General features: G+C 45.9%; 1 protein-coding gene across 1 annotated transcript in view; it reads right to left on the bottom strand.

The window, feature by feature from the left end:
* The window catches only part of LOC309613671 (BOS complex subunit NOMO1), a 52,242-nt gene extending 27,685 nt beyond the window's left edge, over window positions 1-24,557 (bottom strand). The window contains exons 1-14 of the mRNA XM_082360765.1: window positions 24,263-24,557; window positions 21,091-21,180; window positions 19,527-19,572; window positions 16,548-16,648; window positions 15,744-15,850; window positions 13,755-13,827; window positions 11,739-11,891; window positions 10,790-10,927; window positions 10,370-10,459; window positions 7,700-7,805; window positions 7,358-7,508; window positions 2,881-3,055; window positions 1,378-1,519; window positions 221-352 (exon numbers count right to left, since the gene is read on the bottom strand). Of these exons, the coding sequence (XP_082216891.1) occupies window positions 221-352; window positions 1,378-1,519; window positions 2,881-3,055; window positions 7,358-7,508; window positions 7,700-7,805; window positions 10,370-10,459; window positions 10,790-10,927; window positions 11,739-11,891; window positions 13,755-13,827; window positions 15,744-15,850; window positions 16,548-16,648; window positions 19,527-19,572; window positions 21,091-21,180; window positions 24,263-24,427 (1,669 nt within the window). The 5' untranslated portion in view covers window positions 24,428-24,557. The remainder of the gene's footprint in view (window positions 1-220; window positions 353-1,377; window positions 1,520-2,880; window positions 3,056-7,357; window positions 7,509-7,699; window positions 7,806-10,369; window positions 10,460-10,789; window positions 10,928-11,738; window positions 11,892-13,754; window positions 13,828-15,743; window positions 15,851-16,547; window positions 16,649-19,526; window positions 19,573-21,090; window positions 21,181-24,262) is intronic.
* Window positions 24,558-24,603: the final 46 nt, after the last annotated feature.

Genomic DNA, 24,603 nt, shown 5'->3' with positions numbered 1-24,603 from the left:
ATAAAACGGCATGAGAAGAAGTGTGTGGATCATCCTGATGAGGTGGCCGTTAGTTCATAAAGCCTCAACTCCCGCATTACTGCCCAAGGCTAAATAATGCACATTCAAGGTCAAGGGGCAAAGAAGAGTTAAACGAGTACAACTGTACAGCTGGGATGCAACTTGAGAGCAGGTTTCTAGAAAGTGTAGAAAGACAGGAAGTGCTGCCTTCAGTTCTTACTTTTGTATTTTCCGGGCAGCACGTTGTCAAACGTGAAAGTCATCGAGTTGACCTTGCCGGAGAGCTGGAGGCTCCGCTTCTCGCCCTGGCGGCTCAGGGACTGCAGGGTCACCAGCAGGTCACCGCAGGTGTCTGCAGAGAAAAGATGCGGGGGCCTCACTCGACTGCCTTGTGAACCATAGCACCTGTTCGAACCCTCAATCTCTGTGTGCTGCTTCCCACCCCTTAGCTCCTGAAGGACAGTGCCAGGAGGTTCCTTCAAAGCTAACATGCATCTACTTGATTCTAGGAAGTCTCCCCCTATGCTTGTCATCGGTACCAAACAATGAAGCCACCCAGCAATTATTGCATCGGGGGAAGTAATATCTATGGAGGATCAACAGGAGCCAGAGAAAAATAGACAAAGGTGATGAAACTTTATTGAAAATCCACTTCATACCAGGTATAGAACTGGGTCCTTTATCATCATCATAACTAATCATCATTACTAATAATGGCAAAGATTAATATGGCTCTTGCTGTGTTCCAGGTACTTCCAACGGCTATACATACAGTAACTCATTTGATCCTCACAACTACCCTGTGAGGTAGGTACTATTAACATCTCCACATTACAGATAAGGGACTCAAAGCACAGAGAGGTTAAGTAACTTACCCCAGGTCACACAGCGAAGGTTCAAGCCCATGTGGTCTGGTTCCAGAGTCTATGATCTCAACCACTGTGCTACACTGCCTCTTGACATGACCGCATTTAAGCCTCATTAAAACCCCCTGAGAGCAGTAGTATTCCCATTTTACAGAAGAAAAACTGAGGCTGGGCAAGTACATGCTTACAGTCTCATACTGGTAAGTGACAGAGCTGGGATGGAAACCTGGGCCCAACTACCATCTTCCTTTCAGAGTCAGAGGGGAATAAAAAGAAACCCACATGTTCTTTTGGAAGCCAAAGCAGCATTACTCAAAGAGAAATGTTATGGTGATTGTGGCAATTATTCAGAAAGAACTACACACGACACAGACTCTCAGACACCACTCCCCTGGAGCAGCTTCTGCTTTTACCTTCAATGCCGCCCAGTGAGGAAAAGCTCACCAAAATCCCACCTCTCCCCATCTACTTCTTTGAATCTATCTGTTCTTGCTTTCAGTTGACATCTTACCCAAACAAGAGACTTTCCCCGAAACCGATGCCAAAAACTGCACGAAGGCCACGTCCATCACGGGCCTGTCAGTCACAGCCAGAAGCAGCGTCTGAGGCTTCAACATCAGCCCCGCTCTGGTCTCCGCCTCAGGAACCATCACCTGCGGGACACACAGAACAAGGTCAGCGGCTGCATCAGGGCCGCTGCTCCCTGGCCGACATGGCACCAGAACATCCACCTGGGCCCAAGGCTAAACGGATTCTGTAGGACGAAGGTTCATTCCTAGGCCTAGTTTTATAATCACAACAAATCTGCATACAGCCGGTGTGAAGAAAACATATTTCTAAGCAGACATAAAACACTAGCCTTCAGCAGTGCCAGGGTGTACACAAAAGCGTATCGGGGCACGCAAAGCTGTCATTAAACGTGTGCACCCAGCTGGAAACCATACTAAATCCCAGAACCTGATCCTGGCTTGAGGTCACTCGTGACATGAGCTGTGAACTTGTGGATGCCACGTGGATGACCAACAGTGGAAGTGGGCCATTTCTTCTCCCCTCACTTCTGTGTGCCTTTCTCAAGCTCACAGAGGGACTGGGAGAGGAGGCGGTGCTCGCCTTCTTCATCCCTGGTAGAGATCACATTCTGGAATTGCTCTTCCCTGGAAAAGTGCCTGATCATGCCTCTGAAAGGGCCTCTAAAGGCTTGTCCCTGTGTCCAACGTCACAAGACGCTGGCTGGCTGGTAAAGGAGCTGCCAACCCACACAGTATGCTGTTCGTGGAAGCAGGGGCAAAGCTGTGCCCCCACCCCATCTCCTTAGCAGGGGTGGGGGAGCGGGGGGCAGATCCCACTGGCCCTACAGGAGAGCAAAGTCTTAGAAGGACCCTTCCCAGCCCCCTCCCCTGCTCTTCCCCAGGGAGCACCTGACTTGATGGGTGAGAGCCTGAGACCCCACGGGGCCGGTGGCCTGACCTCCACTTCTGTCTCATCTCTTGCCCACTGCCCCCAACAGTGCTCAGGCCTTCACCCTGGTGGTGAGACTACAAGCCAGGGTCTCCCCTGCTTCTCCACCTGCCTGGATGGAGAAATCAGGTGGTGCCTGCCCAGCGTCTTCAATTTACAGCAAGGCAGGAAAAGGGAAGCTCTGCTTGGCCTCACGGTCCAGAAGCCATGCTCTGTGGATGTTACTGAGCTGCCATTAATAAAGAGTTCACTGTGATCTCCTTTGGGGACCCATGGATATTCAACAGCAGCCAGAAGCCTGAGAAGGTGGAGGCGTGACTGGCAGCCTGATACTAACCCCTAATAAACATCAGGACTGGAAAAGAGAAAGGCCTGTTGCATCACCTTCAAACCAGTTGCCTGTCTGCTCTACTAACTGTGACATGCAGGAATGTAAAGATTTCAGAATACGAAGTTGGGAATGGAAATGCTCCTTCTCTAACCCCATTTTAAGATAACCCTTTTAAAATCATTGGTGTTTTTTCAAATATCTTAAATAGAACAAAACTCATCATACCTGGACTTTGTAGGTCCCTGGTTTTGCTTTAAAACAGAATGATCCCTGAGCATCCATCTCCACGGTGACCAAAGACTTGTCCTTGTCTTGAGAGGACAGGACAACTTTGTATTTACTCATCTGCTTGACAGTGTCAGGGAAGCGAATGATTGATATCTGGCCACAGACACTGAACCTGCAACAAGGGGACCATTCATTCCAGCATGAGAACTCAATTATCACAGGAAAGGTGCTTAGCAACCCAAACTATGCATCCCTCTTTCAGCCCTCGTCCCTAAGACTAGTATGATCTTAATGAAGAGACAGGAATGCAGCCCAAATGACTCCAGTTTTCAAAGCAACCTTTAGAAAGAAGATTGGACCTCTTTCTGCATAAGGAAAAGGCAGAGCGAGGGCCCGGGGTGGGGCTGTTTGTATGTTCTGGGTGACATCTGGCCATCCCCCACTGCAGAAGCAATTTTCAAACAATCTGTGGATGATAAAAATGCTTCAGATAATTGGGTCGTTGACGGTGGAGCTGCCTCGAACTGAGAATGTGCACTAGTCCTTAAAAGCAAGAGCTGTAAGCTGCCTATGAAAGTGTGTTATTACCCAGGGGATAAAATAAGGCAGGGTTATCAAAGACGCCTTCCTCGCCTGTGATTATATATAATGCACAGATAAAAGCAATCTGAGAGATCTGAATAGGAAAGGTAATTAAGTTAAACAAAAATGCAGAGCTAAAACTGAACTCCTTAGGAGCTAGGAGCCACAGAAGCAACTTATAAGTGAAAAGCCCTATTAAGGTAATGGCTCAGACTGGAGACTGCAATGAGCAGTGTGTAAAGTGCTACAAGGCGCCCCTCCAGAAGCACATGAAAGGCACATCCGCTCGCTAACAAACACCAATGAAGCCCGGCATCCGTGGAGTGACCGTCTTCATTTTTAGTCAGTTGGTGTGTTTAAGTGTAATAATGTCCCACAGCTGGAGGCCACAATCCCTTCTTCAACTGCCTAAAGGTTATATTTTCTAATCTTAAAGAGAATCACTTTAGATAAAAAATCAGTTGTGCCTTTTGACAGGAGAATAAAAAATGCCGGATTCAGTGTTGGATAATTATGGGGTGCACTAAATGCTGGCACACCCACTCTGCTGCAAAGAAAAAACAGCAGAAGGAACAAGAAGGCGGCGGAACGCTGTGTGTGTGAAGTCCGGGAGCGAAGGAAAGCACAGCCGTCTCCCTAAAGGGATGTGACCAGCCCGGCCACGGGGGCTCAGGCTGGACAGCGAGGGGCAAGGCACCACAGCCCACGGGCCAAGTCACACCAGCCACCTGTTTTGGGAGGGACCATGAGCTCAGATGGTTTTCACACTTTTAAAGGGGGAAAAAAAAAAAATCAAAAGATTATTTCATGACATAATAAATGACATGCTACTACGATGTCAGTGTCCACACATAAAGTTTTCCTGGAACACAGCCAAGCCCGTTCATTTATGAACTGTCTGTAGCGGGTTTCGTCACAGAGACCTTATCAGCCCGTGAAGTCTGAAATATTTATTCTCTGGTCCTTGACAGACAAAGTGTGCCAGCCCCTGATCTAGGTTCAAAGGTTTGCCTTTTGGTTCCCTACTGTGTACTATCAGAGAAAATGGATAGGAAGGGACTACTGATGGAATTATTCTCAAGGACCTTCCATATTCCCTTCATTTGTGTCCATGTTGGGGAGGGGGGAAGTCCCCTTATTCATTCCAAGTTGAACCTCTTTGCCTAAGTTTTAAAGATTTTAACCATACAATCAGTTTTAGCTCATATTCTCAATTAAAGATAAGTGTCCAATTACCCTAAACCTCAAATATATACTGGTTTAGTTTAGAAAAAGAACTAAAAAGCCAGTAAGACAGTGTTTTGTTATACTGAAGCTCTTAAAAATTGATGTGTCAATAAATTATTTCATCAGGATTTAATACATTAATGAAGAGAAATCAGTAATTTTGGTGCATCGTGAGACAACTATATTCTCATTGCCATTTAGACAGAAGTCAGAGTTTGGTTTTCAAATAAATTAGCAAATAATTTTTTTAAAAGGGAGAAACAGAAAGAGTAAGAAATAGCAATGAATTAAAAGGTAAACGGGCCAAAAGGAAAATGATGAATTTTTCCAATGATGCTCAACAGATGTTGTTTCACTCTCAAAAGGTAAACGGGCCAAAAGGAAAATGATGAATTTTTCCAATGATGCTCAACAGATGTTGTTTCACTCTCTTTGACCCAAATATTCCACTTTAAAGAAGAAAATAAATATAAAATTAAATTACGTTTCCTCATCTCCATGAATGGCACCTCCTCCATCTACCCAGATGCTCAAATAGGAAACCTGGGCTCTGATGCACAAAGCCTCCATATCACTCATCAAATCCACCTACGCCTCCTCCCTCCCCCGCCGGCAGGATCCCAGGTCCCACCGGTCACCATCTCCTCCAGACAACTGTCACACCTCCCATCTACGCCCTCCACTTATACTCTGGCTTTCCTCCAATCCACTCTCCACATAGCAGTCAGGAGAAAAAAAGACAAAAAAAAAAAACAACTTTCCCAAATGCCCTGATCCACACAGCTCCCTTGATGAAAACTCGTCAATGGTTTCCCACGGCACTTGGGGAGAAGCCCATCCCCACAAGATGGCTACAAGGCCACGTGGCCCTCCAGCCTCACCATCGCCCCCAGCCACGCTGGCTGTCCCCAGCCCGACCCCAGAGCTCCCGTCCCCTCCAGGCCCCGGCACAGGCTCTCCCCTCTGCCTGCCAAGCCCTCCACTCAGCTACCTTTCAGTCCTCCCGAAGGTCTCGGCTTCCACAGCGCCCCACCTAAACGAAGTCGCCTCGGGGTCCCTGAGCTCTTCCTGCACCCCCACCCCAATTTACCATCACTGACTCCTCGCCTTCAGTCTGTCTCCTGGACCCCTGCCTTTGTGACGTTAGCCTGGTTCCCTGTACACACCCAGCACTTATCACGGTGACTCACCTGGAGTCGCTGCTCAGAACTGTTTATGAGGGAAGCAGGGAGAACTGCAGCCCAGGAGTCACTTCCTGAGGCTCCACCACGACACACACGGCAGCAGGCTCCACAGGTGCTCTGCTTCCTGGCCTGCCTTTCAACACTGAACCCCGGACCCGGACCCCCCGCCTGCCTACAGACAATGGTCACCTCCTCAGCGACCAAGCCAATAAAGCGTGTCTTCAGGGCTCAGCTCCTGGACCTCCGGGACCGTCGGGAGGTCACACCTAAACCCCCGCCCCAGGTTCTCCTGAGGCCGCCCCTCGAAGGCTGACGTTCTATTTCCAGTCCACTGATCCACTTCTACCTGCTCTTACACATTCGAGGCTCTGGCTGCCACCTGCCGTCGAGTCTTCCCGATTTACGATCTGTCCAAGCACCTGGTGGAGGGCGCCACCTAGCGGGCCTATGGACCGCCGCGGCCAAAACTGACGCCTCATCCCCAACCGGCTCCTCTCCCCGTCCACGGCCATCCTGCCTCTCAGGCTGGGAAGCCCGAGACATCTTCCCGATCTGTCCCTGACTTCCCCATAAGACAGGCCCTCGTTAACTCTGCTTTCAGGCCTCCCGCACCCTCTTCTGTCCCCTTCGAGGCCTTCCCCCCAGCCATGGCACCACGGTGTCTCACTGAAGACAAAAATCTAACCACGTTACCTCCATGCTCACACTGTTCACCGGCCCCTTGACTTTTCTCCCTGGTGGAGAAAATCCTCGCCTTCCAACGGGGAGTGAGGAGGCCCTCTGACATCTGCTCCCTTCATCCACCCAGCACTTCACACTCCAGCAACACCAAGTGCTATGCCCCCATCCGCACCGCGCTGCTCTCAGAGGCCTCTTTCCACGCAGACCCTGCTCACCACCCGCCACCCCGTTAGGTTACTGTTTAGTGAGCACCTATTGCCAAGGAGGGATGGCAGCCTCCCCATTCTATAGGTGACACACGGATAAGAGAAAGACCCAAACTCTGACTCCAAGGCCGGGGTTCTCTGCACTAGACGGTGTCACTACTTGATGAAACTATAGGAATTCAACCACGGGATATCTCCTCACAACTCACAATAAGTATAACAAAGTGGGAAGAACTGTGACAACGACCCGAAGCATCTTACAGCAAACGTTCTCAACCGACTACACTATCTTCCAGTGAAGCCAAGGCAGGCCTCACAGATGTGAAGTCAGGCACAACAGATCTTCTTCTAACTTGAACCCGTTTTAACTTTGAAGCAAGACGATTTTCTTGAAGCAGCTAACAGTTAAGCACCTTCAGTTTATAACACTTAGCTCTGATCTTTCTAAAGAAGCCAGCCTGAGTTTCTCCATAGGTGTCTGAGACTGGATGTGGACCCTTGGCAGAAATGCACGGTCAGATCGAAGGTGGTCTTGTTCTCCGCTGGCCGCCAACGTAAGCACCGGCCCTTCCAGGCCCTGCACGCCCGCCTTACCCTGTGGCGATGATGTCAGCCAGCTGAGGCGTGTTGGGTGCGATTTTGATTGAGACGGTTTCAAAGTAGAGGTGCTCCTTCTGGGCGTGGATGGTGTACGTCCCGGTTGTTATGTTCTCCAGACGGAACGAGCCATCGGCTTTTGTTTTGACTGTAAAACAAAAACAGGCCGACAAAGAATGAGACAAAAACAACTGTGTAGCCCTCATCTACACAGGGATACTCGAGACCAAAAGCTGGCATGTTTTCATAGAGTCGTTAAGATTTTCTTTCCTTTCCATTCCTCTCTGTGAGCAAAATCCAGCCCAGGCAAACAGGCCAGGGCCCAACGTGTCTGCCCACCTTTGATCTGGTTGTTCAGGGTGACCACCGCGTCCGGGACACCCTCTCCTTCAGGTCCGTTCAAGACCCTCCCAGTGACAGAGAATCCCATGACGTGGAACACCGGCTAGAAGATGAAGAACAGGGAGGAGGCTGTCATGTGCTTGAGCCGCAGAAGCCCCCCTCATGCCCCTCACGCTGTCGCTCAGCACCCCTGCCTACGCTGGCTTCTCCTGGTGCCCCGTGCCAGCCAGCTCCCTCCCAGCTCACCCACCCGCAGCCCTTTCCCACATCTTGTCTTCCGCTTGGTTTATGTGTCTGGGCCCTCCTCACTTGTGAGGGCCAGGGCTTGGCTCTCTGCACTCAGCTGGGCTCCAGCCACCCTGAGCTTGGGTTCCTGCATGCTTTCCCCACGAGGGGCTTTCACACCAGCTGCTCCCTCAGCCTGGATCTCCTCCCACACCTGCAGAGGATGGGGGAGAGGCCGCCCCTTCTCGTCCTTCAGGTTTAGCTCAAACTGTCACCACCTCTGAGATGCTCTCACTACCCTCTCTCGGGAGCCCCTGCCTCATGCCCCAGCCAGTTGCTGTCCATCACACTAACCTACTCTCTAGGCTTCAGCAAAAACCTCCCCAGTATCTGGTATGTCCTTGTTTGATTTCTTCTAGTTTGTCTACCTCCCACTAGAAAGTGAGCTTCATGAAGATAGGGACCTTTTCTGTCTTAGTCACCTGGTACACAGTAGGCACTCAATAAATGACTCCTGAATGAATGCATATATGCAACAGCATTTGCACTCTAAAAAAATAAAATGGCTTCCTCTTTAGTCAGGTAGCTCTTCTTGATCCTTCTAAAAAGACGTGGTTAACCCACTTATTAAATTATATATTCACTCAACAATCACTTTTATTAGGCACCTACCACGTACCTGGCACTAAATCATGTGTTAGGAATACAGTAAAGAATAAGACTCGGGCTTCCCTGGTGGCGCAGTGGTTGAGAATCTGCCTGCTAATGCAGGGGACACGGGTTTGCGCCCTGGTCTGGGAAGATCCCACGTGCCGCAGAGCAGCTGGGCCCGTGAGCCACAACTACTGAGCCTGCGCGTCTGGAGCCTGTGCTCCGCAACGGGAGAGGCCGAGACAGTGAAAGGCCCGCGCACCGCGATGAAGAGTGGCCCCCGCTCGCCACAACTGGAGAAAGCCCTCGCACAGAAACGAAGACCCAACACAGCCAAGGAAAAATAAATAAATAAATAAATAAAAAAAGAATAAGACTCAACGGTCCCGACCTCATACAGCTTACAAGCCACTCCCTGAAATTCCATTCATGTCTGTTTAAAACCTTGCATTTGGTTGTGATCTGGGAAATGTCTTTCCCCACTCGCCTGCCCCCATCCTTCTGTGCAAGTCCCTTGAAGCACTAAGGACTTGACCTTCACCCTTCCATCCCCACTCCAGGGCACAGTGCTACAGTCAAATGCTTTACTGAATCTTAAAAGGCAGAGTCAGAACCCCACTGAGAATGTGACCTAAAAGCTAGCTCCCACCAGTTTAAGCTACTTTAACGCAGTACTTTCTAATGTAACATTAAAAGAAAACGATTAAATTTAATTTTTTCAATAACTGTAACACTGGGTGGTCCACTTATGAAAGACTGCTGTTTTCTTTGGGGATTTGCTCTATCTAGAAAATTTTCTACAGTAAACATTTTCTACGTCTGTAATTAAAGATAGAACTGTGATGAAAAACACACTTACCGTCTATTTTAGGGCCTGTATCACCCCATCCATCACCCCACCTGTCATTCCACTGTGGTCCAAGCTCTGTCAGCTCTCACTTACTCAACCGGTACCTCACTTCCACCTTGCCCCCTGCAGACTCTTCTCAACATGGCAGCTGGAGGGGACACACCTCTTCTTCTGTTTAGAACCTTTCAGTGGTGCCAACTGTCACCCAGAATGGCCCACCAGGACCTGCACAACTTACCCCACCATCTCTCTGACGCTCTCTCCTCTTCCTCCCTTCTTCACTCGTTCCATTCCAGCCACCCTGGCCTTTCTGGGGTTCCCTAAACCTTCTGGCCACACTCCTGCCTCAGGACCTTTGCACCATTCCCTGTCTTAAACACTCTTCCCACAGATGTAAGTACACTTCGTTGCCTCTTCCCCTTCAGGTTGTTACTCAGAAGTCACCTTCACCCTAAGGCTTTCCCAAGAACAACCTATGAGACCTCAACCCTATCTTAACCTTGAAACTATATAATCTCCTTTCTTGCTTTATGTTTCTAAAGAACAAAGACTTTCTCATATACTTTCTTATTTACTTATTTGTAAGTATATTGTCTCTTTCTGCCATTAGAACATGAATTCCACAAAAACAGGAACTTTTGCCTCTTTGGATCACTGCTATATGCCCATCGCTAGAATAGTACCTAAAATATATGTCACTGACACTCGGTAAATATATTTCATTGAATGAAGTAGATGTAAATAGGGCTCTGATTCTCTAAGATAAAGACATTATGTGAGAGAGGTGAAGGATCTAGTGGATTCCAGAATGAAGTGGAAGAGAGTACAACATTCAGTTTTTTCCAACAGTACTTCTAGATAAACTGATTTTTTTTTTTTTTTTTTTAACACGTTTGCAACACCTGTGCCCAGGGATGGGAACTCCAACAGAGAGGCCTTACCTCAATTTTCAGGCTGTCATGTTCCACTGTAAAGTCAAGTCTGGAAGGAGCAACATCAAAGGTAATCCTCTCCCCTCTATAGAATGGAATCTGGAAGGAAAAGTTGGTTAATTACCAAGAGCCAATAACATGATTCAACCATCAATATTAATACTCAATCCAGCAGCCCACAAATAACCAGGGGTTCAAAGCAGGCAAAGAGACACTATTAATCATAACCGTTTCGGATTTAAAAGAGAAAGACTTGCACTATTCCCAGCTGTTACTGAGGGGACAGAGTTACATCTTCAGTAACTGCTAAATAAAATGTTCATTGAACTGCAGGCCAACCATTCAGTCCTTTGATATCCAAATGGCACTGACTCTTCCTGTGATATAAGTGTCCCAAACATAAACAGAACGGAAGTCGGCTTCGCTCACCACAGTATAGCCCCCACTCGGCAACGAATAGAAGGAGAAGGAGCCATCTTCTTTGGAGACCGCGTGGCACAAATACACCAGACTCTCGTCTTGGGGTTGGAACCCGGGCACTGGGGAGATGTTGCAGCCCAGGACATCCTATGCCAGGAGAAAAAAGCCAAAATGACTTCCTTTTCCACTTACAAGTTCTGATTATTATCAAATAGCCACGCTTTAAAAATACTTGTATAAGTCTTATTTCACAAAATATATATTTCTGAAACCTTGGACATAGCAGAGGACATAACAGAATGTAAAATCTTTACATTCAAGTTTGAAAAGTTAAAAATGGTCACCATCCTCCAGGTAAGAAACCGGAGTGGTCCAAGTTCACACAGCTGCTCAGAGGCAGAGCTGGGATTTGTCTGAACTTGGGTCTGTTTGATTTCAAAGCCAGTGCACTTTCCACTGAATTCCACTGCCTCCCAGTGCAGACATTCAATTTCTTGTGAGTCAACAGAGAAACACAAGGTTCTTAAATGCTGAAACTACAAATCAACCTTGATCTGCATTTTATTTTTTATTTAATTTTTTTTTAATTGAAGTATAGTTGGTTTACAATGTTGAGTTAGTTTCTGGTATACAGCAAAGTGATTCAGTTACACATATATATATTCTTTTTCAGATTCTTTTACCATTATAGCTTATTACGAGATATTGAATACAGTGCCCTGTGCTACACAGTAGGACCTTGCTGTTTATCTATTTTATATGTAGTGGTGTGTGTATCTGTTAATCCCAAGCTCCTAATTTATCCCTCCCCACCTCCCGCTTTCCCCTTTGGTAACCATACGTTTGTCTTCTAGTCTGTGAGTGACCTGCATTTTAAACCGTGTATTCTTAGTCTATGATCCCCCGTGCCCCCAGCCCTGCCCACAACCTCTCTTGTTCTTCATTCTTCTTTGCGTACCTCTTTGGTTACTAAAGAAGAGAAGAGAAGAAACTTCACCCCTTTCATGGGTTCCCCGTCACTGCGGACAGAGCCAGACACGTTGTAGCCAGCCACTATGAGGGGGCCCGCGGCATTGGCGTTGGAGGTCGTTACTCGTACAGTGGTGCTTGCCTACAAGAGAAGACGTCAACTTCCAAAAGAATAAACACTCACAAAGCATTTAACAACACGAGGACATGCTGACACTAAAATATTAACTGGGGGGAAGCAACATACAAAACTGCACGTGTAGCACCATAACAACTGTTTTTTAATTCGCAAAATGAAGTGAAGGGAACTGTGGCAAAATGGAGATGATGGTGATTTCGTCTAGATGGTAACAATGTACCTCCTTTACAGTTTTCCACCTTCCAGATTTTCCACTTCCACTCCTTTATGCTCTTCTGTATGTTCCAATTTTTTTTAATGAACATGCTTTATTTTTTTCCATGTTTAACGGTATGTATGTGTGTATTTTTAAACTCTTTGTCAAAGTATAACTCACATGGGGAACACTGCACACAGTCTGAGCGTCCAGCACAGTGACTTTCCCAAACTCACCATGCATCCAACATCCAGACACAGAACAGAACCAGCACCCCAGAAACAGAACAGAACCGGCACCCTAGAAGCCCCCCTCATGCTCCTTTCCAGTCACTACTCCCCCAAAGGGCAACCATTATCCTGACTTTTAACAGCCTGCTTTACTTTAAAACACAATTTTACATGAATAAACTCATATTCCTTTATGTATACAATTAACAAACAATGCAAACCTTAAAATGTATTCTATTTATAATGTGTAAGCTATGGAGTTTTAAGTGAAATATTTTTCAGTGTCGCCCAGAAGAGAAAAATCCTGAAAACAAAGTCATAAACAGAATACAGACATATCTAGGTGTGAAACTATATCATCAATTATAAATGCGTAAAACTTACAAGGTAAAAACTGAAATACTGATGCTTCTTTAGCAAAAAAATGAGACGCAGCCTCAAAACTAATATAAAAACTAACCTGTCAAAATGCTTTTTAAGTCTTAACTTCAATTTGTTTCTTCACAGTTATTACAGAACCTCGCTTAGTATTTTTCTTCCTTTTTTGATCTTTTATTATAAACTATTTCAGTCAAACAAAAAATAGATATAGGGATCTATACCAAAGAACACCTATATAAGTTCCAACCAGCTAAAGAATAAAAGAGAAGAAATACAATTCTAGACCCTTGCAGATGCCCACATCCCCTTCCTCCCTCCCTCTACAAACATCAGTACCATAATGAATATACTGTTTGCCATTCCCATTCACGCCTTTATAATTTTCTACATGTGAATGTATCCATAAGTGGTATTATCATAAGTGTTTTTAATGACTATATAAACGGTATCATATTTCCTTATCCTTCAGCAATTTGCCTTTTCCCTTCAACTTTATGCTTTTAAGCAAGTCATATTGATATGCATAGCTCTGGTTCATTCATTATTACTGACATACAGAATTCTATTGTGTGATGAAACCACAATCCATTCTCCTCTTAATGGACATTTAGGTTGTTTACAGTATTCTGCTACTACAAACAAAGCTGCAATAAACATTCTTATACATTCTCCTTGGGCACATGTACAAGAGTTTCTAAACTGTTAAGTATATTTATAGATTGTTGTTACAGACTAAAAAAAGAACAATAAAATAATCTCATCAGGTCCTTCTGGTGTTGATTTAGCTTAAAATAGCTACTGTTAGTAAGAGACCAGTTTCACAGCAGGGTGACAATGTTGTTACCTAAAACTGAAACCAATATAAGCAACATCTGCTACACGGAGGGAGTTTTCCTGTATAAGTACCACCAAACTAATCAGCAGCACCATTGTTTTTCTCCATCGACTTCTAGAAAGACCATAAAATCATTTCATATCTGGAATTGAAAACCTCTACATTTGTCCCCAAACCAGCACACTGTTGGCACGGCCATCAACATAACTGAAATAAATGCTCACCTCTTTCAATGGCCAGGTTGGATGAGTTGCAAGGATTTCGTAATCTCCAGGAAGAACTTTAAAAAACGCAAACCTAAGAAATACAAAATACCACTTCACTTTCTCCCAACAATCCGAGCACTTCTAATTTTAGGACAGCTATTGGAAGCATAAGAAAATAATGTTTGAGTTATCACGACTTGCCCTTAGCCAGTTAAATGAGCATAAATGAAATTCAATCCTTCGCTGTACAAATCCTCATCAGACAACACTTATTGGGCACTGGCTGTGTGCAAGGAGAGGGGTTCGTGTGCTAATGGGAAGGAAGGCTGATGTTTCCCTTAAACCCAGAAAGTTCTGGCCTAAAAACCAGTCCCTGTGGTTCAGCAAGGATCAGTCACAGAACATTCAAGTGTGTGTTGCCAGAGCGAGAGGCATGAACAGGAGAGAAGAGAAGCATCCAAAGCAGAAGTGGGAAGGGACGAGAGGTGGGTAAAGAACAGAGGACAGACCCGATAGGCTGAGACGGACGCTTACACAAGATGACACTAAGCGTTAGGGGAGGGCAGGTGACAATGAGCTTGACTCCTACCCCAGAGTTTATTAAGACCTGTTATCAGACACAGATAGAAGCCAATCTGGGTTCTTGCACAAAGCAACTGTGATGAAACCAGAAGCTGACAAAGATGATTCTAGCAGCTGTGAACAAACCAAGACCAGAGTGGGATGAGCTGAGATGGAAGCACTACCACCAGGATTCTGACACATTTAGCCCTTTAGATTTGCAAAGCATCGGACCATGAAAGGGCTAATTCCAGCGACAGGAACTCCAAAAATTTCATGCAGTTTCTTCTTCTGTGGTGGTATTTTACTACATCCAATGTTGCCTGTAATAACTGGATAGAGCTTGGAAATCACTTTGCTACAAAAGAGTTGACACTGCCACTGGATTTTGGTCTGGGTAAGATTCAGCCTCTACTTCACGTTCATAGCATCCCAGTTCTGCACGTTACTGTCAGTTTAGTTAGTGCGCAGGAAAGAGATTTGGAAAGTGAATCGCAAAGTTCAAGTCACTTTTCCCAGCACGGTCAGCAGCAAATTACTGAAACTAGAGAAAATGAAAGTCCCACATTCAACCCCCTCCTCTGATCCCCTACAGATCAGGGGAGGGGGTTGGAGAGGCATCAGTAAGTATTTTTCAAAACTGACATATAATTTCAACAATCATCATTTAAAAATCGGATGATGTCCTGACAGACACATTACAAACTTCTATTTTGCAGTTTAGTCAGATTTGTGTATTGAAGTAGTCAGTGGTGATTTGCGTGCTTTCAACATTACCAGGTGGAACTATTCTGATATTAATCTTGGCACATCTATTAACATTTACAATTCAACGATATAAATCCATTACATAAATGCTTTAAATTTGACTCAGCAAGGTTAATTAAATAGTCATTAGTTCCAACTACAAATGATTGTGATGTAATCGTGATAAAATGATTTTTAAAAATCGTAATTGAGCTAAGTTATTAAGCACCTATTCTATGCCAGACAGTTTGAAACGATAATATCGTAATTTAATCTTCTCAATAACCTTAAGAGGTAGGTTCCATGATTATCCTCATTTATAAATGAGGAAACCAAGGCACAGAGGCGTTAAGTAACTTGCTCTGGGGCAGACAGCTAGCAAATGGGGGAACCAGGATTCAAACCCAGGCTGTCGGGCTCCAGAGCCAGTCCCAACCATTAAATGAAGGCCTACCATGTGCCAGGCCCTGCAGCAGGTGCTTTATTTATCTCATATTTAATCATTGCATCAACGCTAGATGTAATGGGTCAAATGACTTCCATTTTACAGATGAGGAACTTGAGACCCTGAGGGGCAGGAACCTGTCTGAAGTTAAGAGGCCAAAACAGGATTTGAACCCAGGTCTCCCTAAATCCAAAGCTCCCCCCAATCAGGGCCCAGCTCTAGCCTCGGGGCAGGGCGTAACATGCATGACTCACTTTCCGCCAGGCTGTGTGACTGTGGACTGGATCTTTGCTTCTGTGCCTGTGTTTCTCAGAGACACCTGAACTCCTGCGGGCCCCAGGGGCTGCCCTTTGCTGAGAACCTGCCGTGGAGAAGGAGGAGTTAGGAGCCGCCCGGCAGCAACATTCTCCTCCCAGCCGCACTGTCCATCCTGCTCCTGCTCCCCAAACGAAGCCCATGACCTTCTCTGGGTCAAGTTTCCTTGGAAAAGATGGTAGAGATTGTGGATACCCTTCCCAGGGAGGCTTGGGGACAGGGAGAGGGAACAGCAACAGTAAAATGACACTTTGTTTCATTGACTCTAAGACACCTTCAATTAAAGATGCACAATTATTTTACAAACCACTGCGAAAGAATAAATACCCAGGGTCCCCATCTCTAACAAGAAACCCACACAAAAAGCCGGGACCAAAGGCCCTCACTCTCAGGGTCAAGGGAAAGGAGAATAAACCCACCATGAAGAAAAGGAAGGCAATAAATATGCACATCTCAACCACGGTGCTGGGTGCAGGGAGGGGGAACTCTCCCCTGAGAACCTGTCCCTCTAAAAAGCCATCCTGGCATCTATACTTGGACAGGGGAGTGACCAGCAACCTAGACCCGGCCCCTAAAAACACCCGCTACGTTTCACATGCAATTTCATTGAGCTCCCAGGCCCTCTTGAAGCTTATCTGTGGGTCCCTTGTGGGCTCAAAGCCCCCAGTTTAAAAACCTCTTGCTTTTTTAAAGGTAAGAGAAGACCAGTATGTACCACAGAGCAAACGTGACAAATGTCAAACCTTTCCATTCACGGAGAAGCCCGTGAACACGAAGTTGACGTCCCCGCCCTTCGTGCAGATGTCGCTCACACCATCCACGTAGAGCTCCACGGTGGTTGGCTCTGCCCAATGACAGGGGGAGGGGGGAACAGGGTACAGGACACAAGAGCAAGCTGAGTTCTGGGACAGGATGAAACTGTCTGTGTAAAACACATTGAACTGCTTAACTTTCACTATATTCACTTTTGAGCCACTCACATGGCTTGAAATCCGAAGGCACAAGGAGGTACACAGGGAAAAGTCTCCTTCCCACCCCTACATCCTGACACCCACTTCCCCACCCCAAAGGGAACCAGAGTTTAGAGTATAATATACTTTTGTAACAGTCTTGCAGCTGAGCTGTATCTCAGAGTCCCATGGAAAATCCAGTGAGTGCCAAAGAGTTTTATTACTGAACGCCCACCACAGACCAGGCACTGAGCTAAGTACACTTAATCCTGACAACTATCTTAGAGGTAGGTAGTAACATCTGCAGCCGATTGAGGGGTAAAGTGGGGCACAGGAAGGTTAAAGAATCTCCTAAAATCACAGAGCTTGTGAGGGACAGAGCCCAAATTCAACCCAAAAGTCTGGCTCCACATCTGTCTCCTGACCAAGTACAGGAGTTCGGCCACATTATACCAGGACTATAAGCTCCAATGTCCATAGTAACACGGTGGATTAGAAGTCAGCAGACTGGCCAAGTGTGGACTGCAGCAAATGGAAAAAGGGGGACAGCTTCTACCAACTACTGCCACGTGACCCAGTGCTGCCCAAGTTTCCACCTTCTCAAGAACAACTGGAAATCTGGATTTTATGTGCCGTGTCCTGATTTTTCAATATTAGCAACTAAGTCAAATTTTTAAAAAAGCTGAAGAGTTCATCATAATAGGGGTTAAAGTTGAGTTTTTAAAAGGTTCGGAAGACCGTGAAGTGAGAAGCAGAGGAAAAAATGGACCAGTCAAGAGAATTTCTGGTAAAATGAAGAATGACGCACATACACAGGGGAAAGCACCAGTGAAAAACGGACAAAACCTTGAACAGGCAGCTCACAAAAAGAGGATATCCAACTGGCCAGGAAACATATGAAAAAGTGCTCAATCTCATGGACCATCAGGAAATGCAAATCGAAAGCACAATGAGAGGCCACCACTCCACCACCAGGACGGCTAAGATGAAAGAGTCTGACAGCCAGTGCTGGTGAGGATGTGGAGGTCTGAACTCTTACACACGGCTGGTAGAGCAAAGTTTTGTGACATCTACCTTGGCTGTCCAGCAATCTCTACTAGGGCTGAACATGTAAAAAGTCTATCGCCCAGCAATTCCACCCTGTTATATACTCAACAGAAATGTAGACATGTGTGCACCACAAGATATGTACAAGGATTTCGCAGGAGCACTGCTCCTAGTGGCCAAAACTGGGGCGCAACCCAAAGGTCCACCAACAGTAGAGGGGGTAAATCACTTGATATTCACACAGCAGTAGAATGAACTAATATACTAACACATAATAACACATAATAAGGATGAATTCTGTGAAAATTGTCAAGAGAGAGACACCAGGCACAAAAACGTACCCTGCGTGTTTCTATTTACATGAAGTTCAAAACAGACAAAATAATCTATAATTTTAGGTCGGGCGGTACAATTAGCAAGTGCCTGGGATGGGGCACTTCTGGTGCTGGTCAGGTTCTGTCTTGTCATCTAGGTGGTGGTTACGTGAGTGTGTTCATTTTGTGAAAATTCATCGCCTGATATCCCTGTGATGAGTACAATTTTCGGAAAGTATGCTATAATTTAATTTAAAAGCTTATTAAAAGAAAAAGAACTGACACGAAGGGAGGGGACTCAAACAAAACACTCCTGCAAGCCACTGATCTGTGACCTCGCTGGCCGATTTGTCGTCTCTCTGGCCGTGGGTTGGCTTTGACTCCCCTCCGCTTTTCTGGAGCGCACCAGCCAGGCACCCCCGGCCGTGAATTGAGAAAGAGCTTGTCGCCCAGATGCGAGTTGGCTGTCGCTGCCGCTGTGACAGCAGGGACTCAGTTCTTCCCCCTCTAACTCACAGGCAGGCCTGGTAGGAACAACTGGGCCCTCCTCGTCTCCCCCCAAGCTACGGAACTGGGGTCACACACCCTCTACCGAACGTCAAGGCTCGGCTCTCCAAAAACACCAGCCACGTCGCAGCAGAACCCCTTCTTCTGATCCAGCCCACTCCCGCTCCTCCGACTTTGCTAAAAGACAGTCACCTCAGGAAAAAGTCTGGAGCTTTTGCTTGTACGTGTGCGGAAAGACTGCTTTTAAGTGTTTACTAATTAATTGCCAATTATGTGCCAGCAATTCTGAACACATAAATACACTGGTCCATTAACCCTCCAGTAGCCTGTGAGGCAGGTACTACTACTCTCCTGACCCCTAGTGAGAAGACAGACGCTGACCCAGCGGAAGTAACTCGTCCAAGGTCGTCACAGAGCTGGTAAGGCCCAAGGTTGTCAGATCTTCTGATCTCTTAAGAGAAGTAAATCTGGATTTTTATGTCAAGTCTCACAATGTTTAATGTTGCCATTAATTCTCTGAAAAAATTTTTTTAAAAACACTGAGGGGGCTAAGAAAGAAGCCATCCTGGAAGAGGAACAACGTCCCCACTCCTGACCTCTATATTCATCAAGTTCTACTGGCACTTAATGAACGAAGCTGCTAAAGTGGAGTTTTCTGAGAGGTACAAGAAAAGATGCCTACTTTAAGAAACATGACAGAAAATCTTAAGGTAGATCTAAAGTAAATCCAATCTACTCTAAAGTAATAGGGGCGAGGCGGTTAAAAAAAGAACAAAAAAACCCTCTTCCACACTAGAAAGGAATCCTTAATATTTTAACAATCTATGCACTCTGTCAATTTAAATTAATATTCAGCATATAACCTAATCCTTTACAGAGTATACCTGGTTATTTGTTAACTTACCAAAACTCCACCCTAGAGGAGGCTCAATCTTCAGAATGAAATCTCCCTACAAGGAGAAAAAAAAATCACTGCAAAGGACTAAGAACTGATGACTATTCAACTAGTTTAATTTCGTTTAGTGCTAGCCTATTATCTAGAATTTTCACACCTGAAATGGAATTCCAAGCATAAACTTTGTACTTGTAAATGGTAGTGAGCTCTTGATTTCCTTCATGTGCTGCAATCTCAACCCCCGAACCTCCCATTTAACCCATCAAAGAGTTACAAAGACTCTGTATTCAGCCGCTCTTGGTTTTTTGATTCCGAACATTCTATTAATCCAGTCTCCTGTTAACCCCTCATATGACTAAGGTTGCCAGGGTCAGCCAGATCTTCAGGAACTAAAGTCATTTCTTAAAACTAGATTTTACATACACCCTTGAGTGAAGGGTTCCTTGAGAATGTTTTAATAGTTAAAAAAAAAAAAAAAAAAAAAACAGATTTCAAGACCCAACTAGTCTACCTCTAGAAATCAATCTTATGGACTGTGCATAAAGATGTAAGTTCAAGAATATTTATTGCTGTGTGGTTAGTAATAATAATTTTAAAAACTGGGAAAAAGCCTCTGTGTCTATAGAGAAATTGGGAATAAATTAGTTTGGCCTGCCTCTGACATGTGTGCTGCCGTTAAAAGGAAGGTCCATACATGCCGATGTCCAAAGTGTGCCAAAACGTCACCACAGGAGAAAAAAATCACATTGCAGAACAATGCCTAGTGTTTGAGTCCATTTGTTTTTTTTTAATCAAAAGCAAAACTACACAGTATATTAACTACTTTTGCAACTTCCTGTGAATCTATATTTCCAAATAAAAAGTTGAAATGTGGGGAGGATGAGGGGTGGGAGAACGGGTATGCATGGATACCCATCTATGTGCACATGTGTTTGTGTATCTGCATAGATGTACATGCATGTATATTCGTGGATATCTGTACAACTCTAAATACAGAGAAAGCCATCTGCTAGGATACACACTGAAACTTTTATCAGAGGTTATCACTACCGAGGGACGGGGGTTTGGGGGATAAAAGATAAAATTTACTTCATATACTTCTAAACACCTTGATATTTTTCCACAAAGCTCATGAATTCACATATTACTTGTATAATTCTTTTTAACGATATTTTAAGCTGCTTGCAAGTAAAGGGTTCTATTAAATCAGGGTTTCTCAGCCTTGGCACTGGTGATATTTGGTCTGTCCCGTACAGCATGGCAGGATGTTTAGCTCCATTCCTGGCCTCCACTGACGAGATAACTGCACCACTCTCCCTCCCTCACAGTTGTAACAACCAAAAATGTCTCCAGACGTTGCCAAATGTCCCTGGAGACATTGAGAATCACTGCATTCAATCAAACCAGTTCATAAGCTTGGCCAGAATTTGGCCAGAATTACCATACTCCACTTACAACTTACAAAACATGAGTATTTGCACATGTGGGAAAGCCACTCTCCCAGTTAGCGCAGCCCTGTGGGTCACACTGACAACTTCCCATCGTAAAAGACTAAAGTACTCTCCCCTCTTACCTTATCATACAAGGGGATCATAAAGTAACCATTGTTAGGGGCACAGTCTGTCTGGTATTTCAAAGTCCCATGCTTGGTGTACAACTTTATCTAGAAAGGAAGGAAAGAAAAGAGAAGTCATAATATCACTGTTGAGAATTAGCTACATATAATGCACCTGAATGCATTCAGTCAAAATGCATTTGCTGAGGACCTACCATATGAAGTTACTAACACTGGGCATTAGGACAGAGGGAAATAAGACAAGTATCCCCAAAATAATGTGATTTGATATTTTTCAGGTTAGAAACTACCTCCCAAAGTCATATTTTTTCAATGCTTTTCAGTTTATTTTAGTGTCTGTCTCTACGTTGTTTCTGGGTCTAAAACAAATTTTCAAATTTTGCTGTTAGTAAGGGGCTTGTTAAAATGCAATTCCTGGGGCAGGTTGGATTGGAAGTTTGGGACTAGCAGATGCAAGCTATTATATATAGAATGGATAAACAACAGGTCCTACTGTATAGCACAGGGATCTATTTTCAATATCCTGTAATAAACCTTAATGGAAAAGAATATGAAAAAGAATATATATATATATGTATAATTGAATCACTTTGCTGTACACCAGGAACTAAACACAACACTGTAAATCAACTATACTTCAATTTTTTGTAAAGTACCTTAAAAAAAAATGCAATTTCTGAGCCCCACGTCTGTTTCTAAAATAGAAGGTCTGAGGTGAGGGCCAGGGATCTGTATTATTTACCCCAAAGAGTCCCAATGCTTGGAGTAACATCCATCTAGAAACTTTTAATGTTAATAATCTGTAACTATGATAACAGAATTGGGTCACACCAGCTAAGAAGATGTATAAAGCAGCAGACTCAGAACGCGCACACTTAGGAAAGGAACACAGTGAAATTACGTACAGACTGCAGGCTCCCCGTGGGCAGTGACCACGGCTTACATTCCATGGCGCCTGGGTCAGTGTCTTATTTAGTGTAAGTACTCAATAAATACTCAAACTTGTTCACGGGCCATAAAGAAATTCAGATGCATGCACTTAAAGCAGGGACTGAAAATCCGGCTGTCCAGAGGGGCCATGGAAGTCCTATCAAGGGGTATTCACCTAAAGACAGACAGATCACTACTTAACCCAAGCCAAGTTTTGCGGCCCAAAGATCAGCTGGTTTCCCAGAGAAATCAGGAATGCAGTTTTTAATGTGAAATCTCCTGATTGTTAAAAAGAATTAGCAACCAATATAGTTTTTCTTTTTTAGGGATTTCTGTCTGCTCTGTTCACTGAACTGAATATCCCCACCAGACACAAGGCTTCTGCACATGCCGGGGCTCACTCAACAGTTACTGACTGAATGAATATGATGGAAAAACACCCAGAAGGGAAGAGAGCTGGAGAAGAGAGAAGGTAGTTTTACTGGGACACAGAAAACACAATCAAGAAATGATTGTGAAATATCTTATTTACATTTCTTTCGTAAAGCACAGGTCAGGGCACAGAATGGCAATATACATTACACATATGAAACACCTCATTTCACAATCAGAAATTCAGAAAGAATGAGTGTCTCAGACCACCTGGACAGGCAGCCCTGGGGCTCAGGGAACACATTTCATACTAGGTCACAAAACCCGCCCTCTGCTCTCAAGGTCACTATTAGTGTTTGGGGTGGGAGTGCCCCTTACTGCCTTCACTTTCCTCCTGGAGCCCCAGGAAACTACAAGTTGCAAAGCCTTTCCAGGCAGCTTCTGGAATGTCCTGTGCCCACAACCCGAGGGGTGGCATGGGCACCCAGAGATCCTAGGAGCCCTGCCACTGTCAGTGGGTAGATTCATTAAACGCCTGACTTTTTAAGATCAATCGTCTTGAAGGTGACGATTGATTAACTTCTTTAGAAAATACATGATGCTGGGTTCTGCTGCCTCTCACCCAACACCATCTTACAGGAATAAAAATTGGGACTTGGAGCAAGGCCAGGTCAAAGAGCTAGTGGGATGTGAATCTACTTCCTCCCCCTCCCCCAGTCCTCAGTAACCTACTTTGTAGAACACACTGGTCCAACCCTTCACCGCAGCCCTCCAGCTACCAGCACAGAAGCAGCTCAATGCGCTTTCAGACAGACAGCCTTTGGGGTCTTAGTCCCCACTCCCTTCTCTTTTTCAGCCACTTCCTTTTTTCTCTCTCAAATTCCCTTTTCTGCCCCATCATCAGTACCCTCCTGAAACAGAAGCCAACCCTCCCTCGGGTCCCTTCCCATCTGTCCTGTAAGTGACTTTCTATCCCTACCTCCATCTATCTCCCTTCTTCACAAGCTTTCTGGGTCATAATTCCACTAGGCTAATAATCATCTAACTGAACAGGGCTTTGCAACTTAATAAAAAGACTTCTGCACAAATCTCTAGTGTAATTCCAATAACTACCCAGTACGGGCAGCTGACAACTCTCCATTTTCAGAGGAAAAGGGGTCCCATGGGGGAAACAAGGGAAATTAAAAATACAGTTTCCCAGCTCCAGAGATGCCAAGAGAGATCTACTGGGTCAGGATCTCTGGGATGGGAATCCATGCTCTTTAAAAGCTCCCCAGGGGGGCTGGAGGAGCAGTGGATTAGAACTTTGTGGGGACTCTCTGTTGTGTGGGTAAGACTTGCTGTCTCTAGGTTCTGGAATATAGGTTTCAGAAATCTGAGTTTCAGGAGGTCTGGGTTCCTGGGGGTTTGAGCATCTGGGGTTATCAGACCTAAGGGGTCTGGGTCCTGCTGAGACTGGGTTTTAAGAGATCTGGGGCCTGGATTCTGGGGATCTGCAGTTTAGGTTTTGAAGAATCTGGGGTCTTGATTTGCAGGATCCTTAGTTTTGCGTGACCTAATAAAAGTTTTAGACCACCATCATCATCACCAAAAATGTCCCTCACACCCATGTGCACATACCTTCGGGGTCCCGCCCCCGGCCCCACTCCGTAGCTGACCCCAAGATAAGAACCCCCACTCCAGCGCGACTGGGGAGGAGATAGTGGAAACCCGCGGAGAGCGGCGCCTTTAAAAAGGAAAGGACTCGCAGAGTGGGGAGCTGGTGGCAACTGCCTGGTGTCAGAGGCGAGGCCACCGCGGCTCAGAGAGGTTGAGCGATTGGCCCGGGGTCACACAGCGAGCTCCGGGCCGCGGGGCGGGCGCTCACCTCGATGAGCGAGTAGTTGATCTCCACGTCCGACTTGACGAAGCCCCCGCAGCCCACCACGATGTCCTCGGAGCCGCGCGCCGGCCCCACGCCGCTCAGCAGCAGCACCACGGTGGCGACCACCACAACCGACCCCGGCGGCCCCACGCCCCGGCGCTCCCGCATGGCCCTGCCTCTGCTGCCAGACCCTCTGCTGCCAGACCCTCTGCAGGCCTCCAGGTCCCGCCCCTCAAACCGCACGCGGCCCGCGGCTTCCTCCTCGGCGGGCGGCTGACAGCCCAGTCCCCGCCCCGGCCCGGCCGCGCGTGCGCGATCCGGCCCCACGCCCACGCCCCCAGGCA

Source organism: Balaenoptera borealis (assembly GCF_965194805.1).
Source record: "Balaenoptera borealis genome assembly, chromosome: 16".
Lineage (NCBI taxonomy): Eukaryota > Metazoa > Chordata > Mammalia > Artiodactyla > Balaenopteridae > Balaenoptera > Balaenoptera borealis.
This window is presented reverse-complemented; position numbering and strand designations above follow the sequence as displayed.